General features: G+C 49.8%; 2 protein-coding genes across 3 annotated transcripts in view; one reads left to right on the forward strand and one right to left on the reverse strand.

Moving 5' to 3' along the window:
• Nucleotides 1–496: 496 nt before the first annotated feature.
• On the reverse strand, nt 497–9,979 carry rtca (RNA 3'-terminal phosphate cyclase). Its single transcript, XM_007902914.2, has 11 exons — nt 9,863–9,979; nt 7,540–7,640; nt 5,405–5,548; nt 5,114–5,237; nt 4,587–4,645; nt 3,889–4,030; nt 3,071–3,195; nt 2,750–2,808; nt 2,040–2,134; nt 1,420–1,524; nt 497–914 (listed from the first exon to the last, which is right to left on the reverse strand). The coding sequence occupies exons 1-11, from the start codon at nt 9,902–9,904 to the stop codon at nt 816–818; spliced, it is 1,095 nt and encodes a 364-aa protein (XP_007901105.1). The 5' UTR covers nt 9,905–9,979; the 3' UTR covers nt 497–815.
• Nucleotides 9,662–16,547, forward strand: part of dbt (dihydrolipoamide branched chain transacylase E2) — an 8,062-nt gene continuing 1,176 nt past the window's right edge. Inside the window, exons 1-9 of one of the 2 annotated variants that reach the window (XM_042335201.1) lie at nt 9,662–9,682; nt 11,893–12,013; nt 12,104–12,179; nt 12,668–12,849; nt 13,108–13,235; nt 13,753–13,957; nt 14,396–14,562; nt 15,968–16,042; nt 16,141–16,332. In XM_042335201.1, coding sequence (XP_042191135.1) covers nt 9,668–9,682; nt 11,893–12,013; nt 12,104–12,179; nt 12,668–12,849; nt 13,108–13,235; nt 13,753–13,957; nt 14,396–14,562; nt 15,968–16,042; nt 16,141–16,332 — 1,161 coding nt within the window. In that variant the 5' untranslated portion in view covers nt 9,662–9,667. Of the gene's footprint in view, nt 9,683–10,267; nt 10,392–11,892; nt 12,014–12,103; nt 12,180–12,667; nt 12,850–13,107; nt 13,236–13,752; nt 13,958–14,395; nt 14,563–15,967; nt 16,043–16,140; nt 16,333–16,547 lie in introns of those variants that run through there. The other variant, XM_007902912.2, reaches the window with a different exon arrangement.

Here is a 16,547-nt window from a genome sequence, read left to right on the forward strand (position 1 = left end):
GATGTGACAAGCTGAAGGGCCTTCTTCATCTGGGTTTGGATTTCAGCTGTTGAACAGGCTCCCTAGGGAGACGGTTGAAGCAAGAAGTGTCAATTCTTTCAAACACAGATTAAATAGTTTTTTTAGGAAATAACATTATGGGATATAGTACATAGTAGTTTGGAACATATGAACATGCGACCGCCAGGAAGCTGGAAGGCGAACTAGATGGACCTTGATTTTTTTTCATCTAGCTTTTCGTATGTTCTTATGATAAAGGGAGGACAGTTTGGAGTGAACACTGAAGCCAATTTCATGATTGTACCTAGGCTACACATGTATGTGACCCTGGCACCATACCCCAGGGTACAGCACACTCCCAGGCTTACTGTAAATCCAGGCTTTTCTGAACTCAGGAGCAACCTGTAAGTAGACTTCACAATTATCAGTTAGTGCGGGCTCTATTCAGGAAGTGAGGTGTGGATTCAGTGTTATAATTAACTGTAAAATACAATGATCCACAATATGATGTTTATTGTGTTTTGGTGGATGTCTGGCAGGCCCAGAGGACACCTACAAGCCAGGAGAAAATAAACATTGAATTCCTCAGTATCAGTAGCCATGCCATTGTACACCCATCTCCACACAATCCTTTAAACGCTGTATTCTTGTGTAGTTTATAACCTCAATATTTTCACAATCATCTTCTGGATTTGAATGATCATCAAATTGGATAAATAATCTTTCCATTCCTGAGCTCTTCCCCGGCTTCCTCTTCACATTGTCCACGGTGTCCGTCCCGGTTTGGCACAAGCTTCAGGCAATGAGCCTCAGTGTCAGAAATTGGGGTTCGTCATTCCAATCCCTTCACATTCTATGGTGAAACTCTCTTGTCCAGGTTCTTGCTCACTGGATTTATTCACTGTAAACTTAGCCTGAAAGAGATTGAGCATGTTTATGTATCCATTTTACAGTCACATTACACAAAATATTATTGCATTCAGTCTATGAAATGTAATTCAGTTACTAGTTCCCTGAAGCACAGCAACAACTCAGGAACTTTCGTCCAAGTTTATCTCTGATTAACATTCCTGAAGTAAATTAAATTCTGAATAAAATTCTGGGTATAGATTACATGCAAACAATATTCAAAGCGCTTTACAAAGACAATGTAGATCACTGAGGTGGGGCGGGGGAAGAAGAGGTCCTCTCATGTGTAGTTAGAGTTTTACTCTGTCTCTAAACCTGACTTGGGAGTGTGGACAGACAGTGTAGAGGGAGCTTTACTTTGTGTCTAAACTGTGCTGCACCGATAACCAGGCAACAAAACCTAATGATCCAAATTCTGACCTCATACACCTCAATGACAATAAAATGCACAGTAAATATACAGTTTTAAATATAACAAATATAGTATTACTCAGAAAAATCAGAAACTACCTTGGTTAGCATCTCTGCGAAGTGTATAGCGGTCTGGGTGTGCAGGGTCACCGGCCCACTCCTCACTCTAGAGTGGCCATTAGCCAGAGCCATGAATATGATGATCTGAGAAGAGAGAATGTTTTGCTGACATTGAGCTGTCTGCTCCCCTATCTCTATCTGTCGGAGTCTCCCACACCCCTCCCCCCTTCTCTCAGATGCTGAGCTTTTCCAAGCTCTGCATTATGAGCAGATATAAGATTTCAGTCAAACACGACATTTGCGAATGATGAGATGATGTTGGGCATTGCTGATGGATACATGAGAGTTACATTAGGAAAGCGTCAGGATTTCAGGCTGTCAGACTGTGCAGCTAATCCGATTCTGACCAGGTATGTAAGAGTAGTTAAGGCAGCTTCCCCAATAGGCTGGGTAGCACTGAGTGGCTAGGAGAGGGTCAGTCCCAGGTGCCATATCGCTCTCTGCAGTTATTGATCTCTGTTGGGGCCAGTTCTGCTCGCCTGCTATGTTCCAGCCTCTGATGGACACTGTTGGAACTGGTTCCCACACCCACTCCAGATCAGAGCAACGACAGAAATGTTTAATAATGAGTATAAACTCTGACGTCACTCAATCCCCACCTGATCCTGAAGGTGCTCGTCCACACAGCCCCCATGTTGCAGGCTTTTTAGCAGCAACTCTGCGGCTTCTGTTCCCACTTTATCTGCAGGAACACCTGGGGATGTGGGAGGGCAGACATGAAGTCAATCAGGATCCGCCCATGTCTTCACACACGTAAACACTAAACTGCGTGGCTAGAACATTTGTTAAGCCCTTTAGCTGCAGGACCTTTGATACCACAGTTACACACAGAGACAGCACTCTGTCACACCTTCACCATTGCAGTTTAGTTTCTATCTTTTGCCCACAAAATTTAGAGTCAATTCACTTTAGAGTAAATTCTGTGAAGCGCTTTGAGACGTCTCGTAGCATGATAATAATAATCCTTGCATTTGATATAGCACTTTTCACATCTAGACATCTCAAAGCGCTTCACAGAATATACTGTAAAGTGAATTGACTGCATATTTTGTGGCGAAACGTGGCAGCCAATTGCGCACAGCAGTGTCCCACAAACAGTCATGGGTTGAAGTGACCAATTTATTATTGTTTTTTGAGGGATTATTATCACGTGTGTGGAGTAAGGAAACTTGCCCAAGTTTCACCCTGCTGGGAATCGAACCCAGATCTCTCGCCCTAAGCACTGAGCTACAGGACTCCACGGCGCTATATCAAATGCAATGTTTATTATTATCTTTATATAATTACAATGTTGGGAAATCGCACGCACCTCTTTTCCCCAACGCAGACCCAGCCAGGACACACCCTGTAGATGTTTCAGCAAAAATACTGGGAGAAGGACAATGAAAATCCACTTTAAACACAATAATAACTGAATAAAGAAAAGAAACAACACTTTCAGAAAACATCAGTTTTGCCACAGTCACTGAGCAGCTGAGATGTGTAGGCAGTCACTGAGCCCAGTGTCCCAGACTGAGGGAGTCCCTGAGCCCAGTGACCCCACGCACTCAACGTGGAATGTGGAGCTCGCACACCCGGATGCCATTGAAATGATTCCGCAATTAATCAACAACCATCTTGTGTTTCTTACATAATTCCATTTCCATTTCCAAAAGCCTTGTCCTGGGGCTCCTTCACCACTTGTATGTCCACAGCCATGTTTCCCATCTCTCGCTGGAGGCACCGTGTAGCTGCAGACGCCATGTCCTTCGCAAGCTGGTGAGAGGAAGTTACCCAGGTACACAGAAAACACAGCAACTCGAGTTGGTGAGTCAGTGACGAATTTAACATAGTTAAATCTTAATTAATTACTAACTATTAAATTTAACTATTATTCACTAATAGCCTACACATTTATTTACAGAGAAGTTGAGAATGTGGAATGCCCTGCTGTGTGTGGCGGTCAAGGCAGGATCCATGTTAGCTTTCCAGAGGGAACTATATACATACATTAAAAAGTTACATTCATTAGCGACTTTTACGTTAGGAGGATGTCCCTAGGGGGTTAGATGTCTAAGGAGGAATAATCCGCGGGGATTTGAGGGTGGACAAAGCAGGTAATTGGGAGTGCATGGGTTGTTCTTTCAGAGCAGCCATACACGATGGATCCAGTTTCTAACTTCGAGCTAAAGACAAACTCCTCGACTGGAGCAATTAATAGTCTGGACAATTGCCCGACCTGTATCTGGACCCTCAGTGACTCACAATCTCACCCCCAAATACATTCCCTCACTCTCTCATCACTCCCACCCCAAGCAGTAAAGCTAAGGATATTCCTGTGAGTAAAACTGGCAGCGATTAGTCAGCTTGAATCTGATTCTACTAAAAAAAATGTTTTAAAACAAAATGGGAGATTTGAGATGGAGCAAAACCAAAGCAAATTTCAGATATTTAAACTTTGCTACTTACGTGATAGGGCAGAACTCCTGCCACGAAAGCTCTCCCGTAAAGCTTGGTAACATTCCCTCTCTGCATCAGATCAATCGGCAGCAGCTGTTTGATCGGAGTTACTTTAAGCAGCACTTCTCCCCCACCCTTCGGGTAGTAACCTCTGTAACACACAAGGTGGAAGTCACTGTCTCTCTCCCAGACTCCTGGCTTCAGTGGAAGGAAAAGCAGTAAAAGTGACACAGTTTGGAATTTTATTCCTGTGTTTCTGAGATGTCAATTCAAATGTGATCAGATGGAGCGGGATCTCATACTTGTCCTTGCCCCCCCACACAGTGTCAGGGTGGCAGAGCGCCAGCTCAGAGGAAGCAAATGGAACCAAGGAATGCTTTATAACATTGTGGCCAGGGATTCTGGTTTATGTCCTAACAACCTTCTCTGTAAAAAAAAATATGACTGACCTCTCTCTTTGTTTTTCTGCTAATGATTATAAATTGATCCCTATTAGTTACCGACTCACCGGCCAGTGGAAATAGTTTCTTGCTGTTTGTCTTATGAGCTCCCTCAAGGAATGCTCAATAATTGTTCAATGTTGCCGGAGCTGCGAAGGTGCACTTCACATGTGCCCCGCACCCACACCTCCCCACCTCCGCGTCAGTCTGTTCCCCCAATCAAGAAGCCACATTTGCCGTTATTGACTGGAATTGCTTGACACTCACCTCCTCTTTACATTGCAGTCAAACTGAAATCCAAACTTTTCAGCAATTGGCTTAAACACCTGAAATGAAAATAAAACTCATCAACGTCAAGCTAAAGCTCACTTTATTACATCAGCAAAATTAAACCTGATGCAAAATATAAATGACGTTAACCCTTAGCATCCTGACAGCTGAACATGTTGTACTGAACATCTCACTGTTTGGTGAGAAGCAATGGACTGCCGAGTTTCGCCCACAGTATATCTTGTGCATTGCTTTGAGATCAAATGCAAGGATTATATTATTATTATAAAAATCAGGAGAAATTGCTCTGAAACTAATTGCCACAGCTACATTCCAAACCCACCTGTCAAGACTTCTGACCACTAAAAAGCTCCTCCCTCTCCTCATCAATTAAAATATACAAACCATCAGCTATGACTTGTTTATACAGAGTTGATTGAATACACTGTTTGTGGGAGAGCCATGAAAAGACAGCCCAGACCATTTCCTTCTCCACTCTGTGCATGTCTCATGTAGCCTCTTACCTGTAACGTGTAGTCAATCTGTGGAGCCATTTCAGCATTGGTGCCGCCCTTCAACAGCAGCTCTGAGGGAGAGGCGGCGAAAAGCACACATGGTATTGAGACTTGCATCAAGAGGCAGACACTCCTGCAAATACAGAGCTGCAGGCTCAGAGCCGCACCAGCTACACAATTCACACAGGCGCAACAGGTCAGAGGAGCATGTGGGTGTCCTGTGCCTCTTACCAAATACCGGTGAGTAAACACTGTCAGCAATTCTATAGTGATTGAAGTAAAATCCAATAAAGTACTTACCCAGCGGTTTTGGTGTCTGCAAGATGTTTTCCTCCTTGGATTCTACTTGGTTGGAACACGATTTCTGTGGAACCCACTTTGGCTCCTTCCAGACAACCATCACACAAATCAGATAGCATCTGCAACCCTGACAAGTGCTGCGGCCTGAAGATACAAAGCATGTGTCAGCGACTCTACTCTGTGCACATCAAGCTCTTCTTAATCCAATCTGTGATAAATCTTTCACAGTCAAGAACAACCAAAAATGCAAGGATTATTATTATAATGGGCTCAATGTTCTCTTTCTGGTTGTACATTGTTGGAATTTCTCATTGAAGTCATTTTTACTTTAATATAAAATAAAAATAAGAGTCTGAATACCAAAGCCAGAGCTACCCACTTTCACCTCCTTCCAAATTGACTCATTTATGGCTACCCTACACTGACAGATCGCTTCAACAATTGGCAGTTACATAGCGTCCTCCTGTGGGATAATATGTAAGTACCATATATCATCCTGAGTGAAGGGCCTTATATAAATGCCTATTGTTATGGTACGGTGGAGAGGCTGGACTCTGAGGAAGGAAAAAGGGGGAGGGGAAAATGACCCTAAACACAGTTGGAGATAGGTTTTCAGGTGGGATTTCAAATCAGTCACATTCTTATTGTTTTACCAACTCCGCTACAGTACAAACACTGAGCATCACAGCTAAGGCAGCACCTCCTGCCTCTTCGCAATGTACACCAGTGCTATGTTGTTGGGGCATCACCTCAAAAGTAGAAGATGGCATTTGCTGACAAAAACAGTCACTACACTTAGCAGCAACTCTCTGCGAAACACATTTCAATATTACAGGTGCTACACCATTTTTTTGGTCAGCTGTGTGTTTGACACATGTGGAAAACCATCACATTGCTTAAGTATATCAAAAGCAAACTACACATCCCACCTATACATGGTAATTCTACATATTTATTGGAATGTGCACTCTCTCCCTGGAGGGACGCATCCTGCTTACCTAATTCTAGGGAGTGTTTAGGGACAGGTTGGCAAGAGCCGAGGCTTGGGGACCCCAGGTACTGCATTGGGGTAATTGCTGGAGACTAAGCAGTAAAATCGCATAGCTTGCCATTGATATTGTTGTCTGGCAAGTTTCCCACTGCTTGTCCAGCTTGGACACCCTACCCATTAGGGCTTTGGTTTACAGATTAACAGGAGCTGAGTGGGAAGACTCCCTGCCCCAGACTGGTCTGCCCTGTCCTGCCGATGAGCCAGGCTGTGCTGGCATCAGCAGTGCCCTAGGAGACTGCGGACCCCGCTGGCTCAGGTATTGGACTACCGAGACCGCCACATTTGATTCTGGTTTGATTCTGACATTCCATTGCCAAACATGTCACCTTGGAGCCAGTTCAGCTCTGAGAAGACTCTGCTTACCTCCCCCAAGAAGTATAGATGTTACAGTAAATGCAAGGATTATTAAATACGCGGCAATCTCTCAATCCTTTATTATAGATAATTTTATCTATTTTAGATATTTTTATGGCTCACTTGATTGCAGTCTGGCCTCTGAATCATAAAGTTGTGGGTTCAAGCCCCACATCTGGATTTAGATTAAGCTGACATTCTAATTTAGTGCTGAGAGAGCACTGTAGATGAGATACTAAACCAAAGTCATGTCTGTGCCTGTCAAGGGGCACGTTAAAGATCCCCTGGCATTACTCAATAAGAGAAGGGAGTTTTTCTCTCTCCCCCCAGTGTCCTGGCTGAGAAACCTCAAATAAAATTGGTCATTCGCTTCACGTAATCTGCCTAGGTTTAACTAGCAGAAGATAGGAACCCGATTGTTAGTCGATTAGCAGATCCCTTTTCCAGGGATAATAATCCCTTTAAAAAAAAATAATAATTTGGTCACTCAATCCATGGCTGTTTGTGGAACACTGCTGTGCCCAATTGGCTGCCATGTTTCGCCCACAAAATTCAAAGTCACTACACTTTACAGTATATTCTGTGAAGGGCTTTGAGACGTCTCAAAGACGTGATAAGGGGCTATATCAAATGCAAGGATTATTATTATTATAATTCTATTGTCGAGAGCTATAATCACAGCACAGTATTGTACAGTATAGTATAGATTCTTGTTGTGAAGTTGACCTACCGGAGACCTGGCGAGCTCCTCCCGGCCCTGATGTTGCTGATCTTCAGGCCGGTGCCCAGGAGGCAGCTCAGGGCTGTGCTCACTCTCAGGATCTGTCCTCCCTGGGGCACAATGACAACAAATTATATTTACACAGGGTCGTCAGAGGATGTCGCAAGGCGCTGGACAGTCAGTGATCCGCACCTGAGCTGGTGGTTGAGATCAGGAGGGGAGGAGGGTGGGGAGGGTAGGGATAGGAGGTTGACTAAAAGCGCAGTCGAAGAGAAGGGTCTTGAAACGGGTCTTAAAGAAGGCGGGGGGGGGGGGGCAGGTGAGACGGAGGGACTGTGGGATGGAGTTCCAGAGGCTGAAGGCCCACCCCCGAATGGTGGGGTGAGCAAGACGGGGGATGTGAAGCAGGCCGGAGCCCGCTGAGTGGAGTAGACAGGTTGGTAGGGAGCCAGGAGGTCACAGTGGTAGGAAGGAGCAAGGTCATGAAGGACTTTGAAGGTGAGGACCAGGATCTTGAACTGTATCCTCTGAGTGGAGCCGGGCGAGGATGGGGGTGATAAGGTTGCAGTTTGCTCTCATCCAGGATTTGATGTCCAACGGGCAGTCTATGAGGACAGATTTGGTCCTGGAGTTGAGGTTGGAGGTGGAGAGGGAGAGTTGGGTGTCATCTGCATATTGTGGAAGTTGACCCCATTTCTACAGATGATGTTGCCAAGGGGGAGCATGTAAATGTTGAAAAGGAGGGCCAAGGTCAGAGCCCTGAGGAATGGCACACATAACGGTGCGGGGGCTGGAGGAGAAGCCGTTAGTGGACAGAAAGTGGAGATGGTGGGAGAGGTAGGATTTGAACCAGGCAAGGGCAGGTCCGTGAAGGTTGAGCTGAGGGTGGTGGAGGAATCAATGACAGTGTTGAAGGCAACAGAAAGGTCGAGGAGAACAAGGAGGCAGAGAGAGCGCTGGTCCCAGCTGAACACAATGTCATTAAGTGTCTTTGACCAGGGCTGTTTCCCTGCTGTGTGCAGCATGGAAATCCGATTGTAGGGGTTCATAGAGGGAATGGTGGGAGAGGAAAGAGCAAAGCCTTGGAGAGAAAAGGGAGGTTGGAGCTGAGTCGGTAGTAAGAGAGTGGTGATGGGTCCAGGAAGGTTTTTTTGAGGAAGAGGGTGATGACAGCTGTTTTTAGAAGGGTGGGAACAGTGCCAGTGGATAATGGGAGGTTGACGATGTCAATTAAAACAGGGGCCCGGAGGTGGAGCTGAAAGGTAAGGAGAAGGGTGGAGATGAGATTGAGGGAGCAGGTGGTGGGCTTTATTCTTGAGATGATGGAGGTGAGGGAAGAGGTGGTCAAAGGTGTGAGGGGGGGGAGGTAGGCGGGGGTAGTGGTAGACGGGGAAATCCCCTCAATTTTGGACTCGACTAAGCCCAACATCTCCTCGCAGTTGGAATTGGAGTAGAGGATGGGCGAAGAGCAGGAAGGTGGACAGAGGAGGCGGTTAGTCGTCCTCGGCCGCCACGAATATCTTGGGGAGTATCTTGGCGGAGGCGAGGGCAGAGCGGAAGGCCTTGGTAGGGTCCATTTACATGCCTCGCTCGGCTGCACGCAATTGTGCCTTGAGGGATCGGAGGTGGATGGCGTACCGGGGGGGGGGGTTTAAGGGATAAGGAGGCAGTTCGGGAAGTCGGGTGGGGTGCGGGGGGAGGGGGGGGGATGGGCAAGAGAGCCAAGGAGGAGAGGGAGGTGTGGGGAACAGAGAAGGAGGAGGACCAGAGGGGCAGGAGTTTGGTATGACTCCAGGGCAGAGGAAAGGGGAAGGGTGGGAGGAGATAGAGGTCGGTTGAGTGGAGGGGGAGGGAGTGGGGGAGGGGGGGGGCGATGGAGGAGTTAAGTGAAGATGAAGCAGTGATCCAAAATGGCTTTGTCAGTGACGGTGGTGATGTCCGAGACGCTGAGGCCCCGAGTCATCGTGAGATGAAGGGGGTGACTGACGGTGGACGGCAGAGTTGATGTGGAAGGAGAGGCTGTGGGAGGAGAAGTCGGTGGAGGGTGGAGCAGGAGGAGGCGAAGTGGAGGGAGGAGGAGGAGGAGGAGGAGGAGAGGCGTTCGGAGCAGAGGGAGAGGACGGTTAGGAGGGGGGAGATGTCCGAGAGGAAGGTGGGGGGAGGGTTTGAGGGGGCAATGGCCGCCCAGCGGTCCTCACCCCCCCCCCCCCCCCCCGGGCCGCGGCCGTCTCCCCGCTCTCGCTCTCACAGCGCTGCCGGTTTCTCGCAGCTCCGGCGCCGCGGCCCCGACCCCAACCCGCGGCCTCATCCAGACCCCGGGCCCCGCACTCACCCCCTCCATGATGCCGCCGTCTATCTCCACCTTCGCCGCCATCGCTCGAGCGCCTGGTCACTGGGGGTCTGTGGGGATGCGGTGCCGCCGCCGGTGGATGGGGGGAGTGGCGCTGTGGGTGCGGTGCCGCCAGGGGGCGCTGTGGGTTGCGGTGGGGGGGAGTAGCGCTGTGGGTGCGGCGCGGGACTGGCGCCGCCAGGGGGCGCTGTGGGTTGCGGTGGGGGGAGTGGCGCTGTGGGTGCGGCGCGGGGCTGGCGCCGCCAGGGGGCGCTGTGGGTTGCGGTGGGGGGAGTAGCGCTGTGGGTGCGGCGCGGGGCTGGCGCCGCCAGGGGGCGCTGTGGGTTGCGGTGGTGGGTGGGGGGGGGGGAGTGGCGCTGTGGGTGCGGCGCGGGGCTGGCGCCGCCAGGGGGCGCTGTGAGCAGCTGAACTCCCGGGGAAGATGGCGGCGGCGGCGCGGGCGGTTGGCGGCGGCGCGCGGCGGTGTCAGAGTTTCGGCTTCTGCTTCGGGAAGACGTCGTGGCTGCGGCAGGTAGTGGTCTCGGCCATGTCAGCACCCGGGCCTCGGCCTCTGCTTCTCCGCGGCCGGGGATACGTGGCGCCGGCCTCGGTGTGTGAGGGAGGCCTCGGGCTGAGAGCCTGGAGCCAACTCCCGAGGCACTGCCTGACCTGCAGCTCAGCTGTGTGTGTGTGTGTGTGTGTGCGGGGGGTGTGTGGGGGTGTGTGTGTGTGGGTGGGGTGTGAGGGGTGTGGGGGGTGTGAGGGGTGTGTGTGGTGTGTGTGCGGGGGGTGTGAGGGGTGTAGGTGGGGGGTGTGAGGGGTGTGGGGGGGGATGTGAGGGGTGTGGGGTGTGAGGGGTGTGGGTGGGGGTGAGGGGTGTGGGGGGGGGGTGAGGGGTGTGGGGGGGGGGTGAGGGGTGTGGGGGGGGGTGTGAGGGGTGGGGGGTGTGAGTGGGGGGTGTGGGTGGGGGGTGTGAGGGGTGTGGGGGGGGATGTGAGGGGTGTGGGGTGTGAGGGGTGTGGGTGGGGGTGAGGGGTGTGGGGGGGGGTGAGGGGTGTGGGGGGGGGTGTGAGGGGTGGGGGGTGTGGGGGGTGTGGGTGGGGGGCGCGGGGTCTGTGCTCACAGCCTTAGTTGCACACACATCCACGCCTATAAACCCCACCCACAGCCGTGCCTTGACCTGTTCAGCTTTCCACCACCACAACCCCCTCCGCCACTGCCCAGACCCTGATCCTGTCCCGGGGCTTGACCCCCATCTCTCTGCTCGCTGGACCTCCCAACTCTTTCCTCCACGAGCTGCAGACCTGTCAGAACTCCGCAGCAGCCCGTGTCCCCTCTCCCGCATAAGGTCCTCGAGTCTTCCACCCCCATTCTCTCCCGGCTCCGCATCCCCCATAGGATCGAGTTCGGATCGAGCTCAAGATCCTCATCCTCACTCTCTTAAATCCCTCCATGGGGCGGACCCCGCTTTACCTCGGCGACCGTCTAAAACCCCACCAACCCACCCACTCCCTCCACTTGGCATCTTCTGCTGCGCCTGCCTCACCATCTGCTTTCCAGCCTTCAGGCTTTCTACTCCCATTCTCCAAAACTTCATCCTGGAGACCCTTCCCCTCGCCTCCTTCCAGTTCCGTCTCAAGACCCTTCTTGTTGACCGAGCCTTTGGTCATCTTCCCACTTCCCTCCTCCCCCCAGCATTCACACCTCTTGAATCTTACCTCCAGCTCGTGGGCAAACACTAGACTTTCCAGTACCTTGGGACAGCCTGATGTGAAAGCTCAGGTATATAATGCAATTTGTTGATGTTTTCTAGAACTTGGCACTAAATCAGGAATACTAGGAACGTTTGGGGAAATTAAGAAAAAACATGGGTACAGCAACACAGGGAGAGTTTTAATTTGTATCTAACTCATGTTGGAGCTGACTAGTGTTTGAATCTTTATAGCGTATATTCCTCATCTTGGTCACAACAAAATGTCATTTTGACCTCTCCCTTGCTTGGCTCCCCTGGTAACTGTCAATCTTTCTGCAAGGTCCATGTGCACCATTACAGGTGCTGTGGGAGTCTGCCATTTGTGAAACCCCAATTGCCTGTCTTTCTCAAGTTCTCTCTCGCAGACAACACACAGATCAGATTCTTCAGATCCACTGCTGGTAAATAAAGTTTAATCGAATTGCTCTTTGTTCATTTTGCACATTGGGAGTTAGTTAGATCGGGTGCTGACTGCTCTTCTTACTTTGCAGTTGCCAATGGACAGGTCGTTCAGTTCAAACTTTCTGATATTGGAGAAGGAATTGTAGAGGTTAATGTGAAAGAATGGTTAGTATTGGCTTTGTTCTGTCAGATGGTTAGCCAGGAGACAGGGAGAAACTCCCTTCTCTTTTCCATGCTTGCTGTCGTGTCGCCGCATTCACATTTACTGGCAAGTGTTGCAATCGCATTGATTCCTTGTGCTCAATGATGTGACACATTGGTTTCCTGAGCACAAATCCCATTCTCCCGTGACTCCACAGCTCCTCATTGCCACTGTGTGTGAGAGACAGTCAATAGGTTCCCAAACCAAAACCTTCAAACCTCCAACTGTTCTACATTTCAGGCTTGTGGATTAATGGTCCCAGGTGCCGACATCTCACAAACATTATTCACAGATTGGAAAAATGAAAGTAACAGTGTGCCACTAGTTGTCGCTGTCAGCAATGACAGTGGAAGCCACAGGACACACTGTAATGTGACTGTTCACAAAGCTGTTTAATGGCATTTAAGATGAGTGGGTGATGAGGTTAAGATTTTTTATTTTTTTTCCGCAGGTATGTGAAGGAAGGAGACACAGTTTCACAGTTTGATAGTATCTGTGAAGTTCAGAGTGATAAAGCATCTGTTACAATCACAAGCCGCTACGATGGAGTGATTCGCAAACTTTACTACAATGTAGATGACACAGCTTTTGTGGGGAAGCCACTGGTGGATATAGAGACAGAGGCTGTGAAAGGTAGGATAGGCTGACTTTGTTATAAGGTTGTGTAAATAGATAAAGGTAAATACTGAGTCAGGCAGAAGAAGACTTCAGTGGCATCTATTCCAAAAGCCAGGGAGATTCTTCTGTTGTCTGGATCAGCAATACTTGTTTTTAACCTGCTGTTAATTGGTTAACAGGAGACATTGCTGTGTGCAAAATGGGTGCAAAGTGTGCCTACAAACTCTTTCCTTGCCCTGAAATGGGAGCTAATGGAAGCTTTACTCTTTACAGATGTGGCCTCCGAGCAGGATGTTGTAGAAGCTCCAGCCGTGTTGAATGAGGAACATACACACCAGGAAATAAAGGGCCAAAGAACTCTAGCAACTCCAGCCGTGCGCAGGCTGGCCGTGGAGAACAATGTGAGTATGTCACACAATCTAAGTTGACACTCCAGTGCGGTGCTGGGGGTTTGTTGCATTGTTGGAGGTGCCGTCCTTCAAATGAGGCATTAAACCAAACATCTGCTTGTTCAGGTGGACATTAAAAAAAAGAAGGGGGTTTCTCTCTCCCGGTTTCCTGGCCAACAAATAAAAATAAAATTTGTCACTCACTCCCATGTAACACTGCTGTGCGCAAACTGGCTGCCATGTTTTGCCCACAAAACACACAATCACTACACTTTATGGTAAATCTTGTGAAGCTCCTCACCAGCTGCTCCCTCCTAGCTCCCACTACTCCCTTCCCACAGGGCATGGGCACACAGTGACAGGTGGGGGCAACTGAAAACAGCCGTTGGAGACACTTGACCTTAAGGCTTAGGAACATTTTAAGCAAATTAAACTTGCCTCCTCCGTGTTGGCCACTGTGTGTTGGGACATCACCTGTCTGCCAGTCACTATTGGTGTAAATATCTAAAGCAATGTGTTCTTTAACTAGATAAAACTAAGTGAAGTGGTGGGGACTGGAAAAGATGCACGAATTCTTAAAGAGGATATACTGAACTACTTGGCCAAACAAACCGGAGCCATTTTACCCCCATCACCCGAGATTCGTCCACCATCACCATCTCCGGCCAGACCAGCAGTGCCATGTATCCCTACACCAACATTCACTGGGAAAGATAGAACTGAACCAGTGAAAGGTAAACATTCCTGTGCATTAAATATGGTTCTACCCCAGAGTACAACTCCTGGCTCAGGAGCAGCCATGGGTGGGGGGTGGTGAGAGCTGGCACTTCATGATGGAAGAGCTGATTGTGTTTTAGTGCTTTCCCCAGAGAGGGGGGTCCCCACACACCAGTGCCATGTCCTTCCCTCACCCTCCGCACTCCCCACCCGGCACTGGGTTCGTTTCCCTCACATTGTGTCTCTGGGAGCCAGTTATGGGGCTAATGAGCTGCTCTCTGGCAGTGTTGATTGCAGATCTGGGAAAGGCCTGAAAGGTAGCTTCAGACCTAATGTTAATAACGTTTATTCCTGTATAAGTCCATCCCAACCCTGCACACCTGTAGCTCCACATACCAGATGCTCTGTAGACTGTTTAAGGAAACCTGTGTTATTTCCCTGTTGTTTGGCGGCAGGATTCCAGAAGGCGATGCTGAAGACCATGTCTGCGGCCCTGAAAATCCCTCACTTTGGCTATTGTGACGAGGTGGATGTGACTGAGTTGGTGAGAACAAAGGAAGAACTGAAGAAAGTGGCTCTGGCTCGGGGAATCAGACTCTCTTTCATGCCGTTCTTTTTAAAGGTGAGAAATCTAAAATCCATAGCAAGCTCTGTTCTGACCCCTGTGACATTTGGTTTGAGTTCTGCCTGAGTGCATCTGAACAAATGTCTCTCCAATAATAAGCTGCACAACAGCTGTGATATGGCAATGATTAACAACAACAACAAAATTCCATTTATTGAGCGCCTTTCACGTCGGGAGGACGTCCCAAGGCGCTGTACAGTTAGGTCAGGACCCGAGCAGGGGGGAAATGGTCAGGGGGAGGGAAGGGAGGGAGCGAGGAGGGGGTAGAGAGTCGAGAGGGGAGCTGAAGGCACGGTCAAAGAGAAAGGTCTTGAGACCGGCCTTGAAGGAGGAAAGGGAGGAAGCGGCGAAGGCACTGGGGATAGAGTTCCAGAGCCTCGGGGCTGAGAGGGTGGAGGCCCGGCCACCGATGGTAGGGCGGTTGGGGCGGGGGACGTGGAGCAGACCGGAGCCGGAGGAACGGAGGGTACGGGCAAGTAGGTAGGGGGATAGTAGGTTGGAGAGGTAGGAGGGAGCAAGGCCGTGAATGGCCTTGTAGGTGAGGATGAGGATCTTGAAATCAATCCTCTGGGGGATGGGGAGCCAGTGGAGGGGAGCGAGGGTGGGAGTGATGTGGTCGCGGTGTCTGGTGCGGGACAGTACACGAGCTGCAGAGTCCTGAATGACCTGCAGTGTGGAGGGAGGTGCCGGGAAGGCCGGCGAGGAGAGAGTTCCCATAGTCCAGCCTTGAGGTGATAAAGGCGTGGACCAGGGTTTCAGCAGCGTGAGGGGTGAGGTAATGCCGTAGTCTGGCGATGTTCCGGAGGTGATGGAAGGCGGTGCCAGTTGTGGTGCGGATATGGGGGAGAAAGGACAGCTCAGGGTTGAACAAAACACCGAGGTTCCTGATGGCTTTGAGAGGTGGAGAGTGCAGCCTTGGATGCTGATGCTGTCAGCGCCTGAGGTGCGGAGGCGCTGACGTGAGCCAATCAGGAGGGCCTCAGTTTTGCGCACGTTGAGCTGGAGAAAGTTATCTCTCGTCCAGGACTCGATGTCGGACAGGCAGGCTAACTACTGCCTCTCTGCACCTCTTCATCTGTGTCTGGCCTTCTGCCTCAGGTCCTATATGTTTCGGTGCTGCACTATGTCTCAAGATCTGTCCAGATCTCTGTCTCCGTTGCAGACCTTGTGTCCAGCTGTTGAGACCTTGTGTACAGAGACAGAACACTATAAATTGTCCACATTGTAAATAAACACTAGGAATGGGCAGTTGGTCAGTGGGTTAAAGTCTGACAAGTGACCATTGAGTTGCAGAAGCATCTTCATTGGTTGCAGCTTGATGGTGAGGGGTCTCAACTGATGGTTTCCAGGGTTTTACAACATTAAACTATTAACATACTTTGTTCCATGTACTTTGTTCCAGTCAGTATCGCTGGGTTTGCTGCACTTTCCCAGCCTGAACGTGACATTGGATGAAAACCAGAATATCACTTATAAGGTAATCGAGCATATGGGGGTGTAACTGCAGGGTATGGGGCGCTGTCAGTGGGTGTGGGGCAGCTCGGAGTTGCTTATTAATTGTTGTCTTTTGTTCAGGCTTCACATAACATTGGAATAGCAATGGATACAGAGCAAGGGCTGCTCGTTCCTGTTATTAAGGATGTTCAGGTTCTGAGTATCTTTGAGATTGCAGCAGAACTGAACCGATTACAGACTCTGGGCACCTCAGGGCAGCTGGGGACCAACGATCTGACCGGAGGGACGTTCACTCTCTCAAACATCGGTTCAGTGAGTAACACAACAGCAACAACAAATGACATTTACACAGCGTCTTTTTACGTCGGGAGAATGTCCCAAGGCCCTGGACTGGCAATAATTTGGACCTGAGCTGGGGTTGAGATCAAGAGGACGAAGGGGCAGGGAGGGTAAGGATAGGAGGGTGACCAAAGGCCGTGGAGGTCTTTGAAGTCGAGCCTAGATACGTGGGACCCCAGAGCGAGTCA

Source organism: Callorhinchus milii, unplaced genomic scaffold, assembly GCF_018977255.1.
Source record: "Callorhinchus milii isolate IMCB2004 unplaced genomic scaffold, IMCB_Cmil_1.0 Scaffold5, whole genome shotgun sequence".
Taxonomy (NCBI): domain Eukaryota; kingdom Metazoa; phylum Chordata; class Chondrichthyes; order Chimaeriformes; family Callorhinchidae; genus Callorhinchus; species Callorhinchus milii.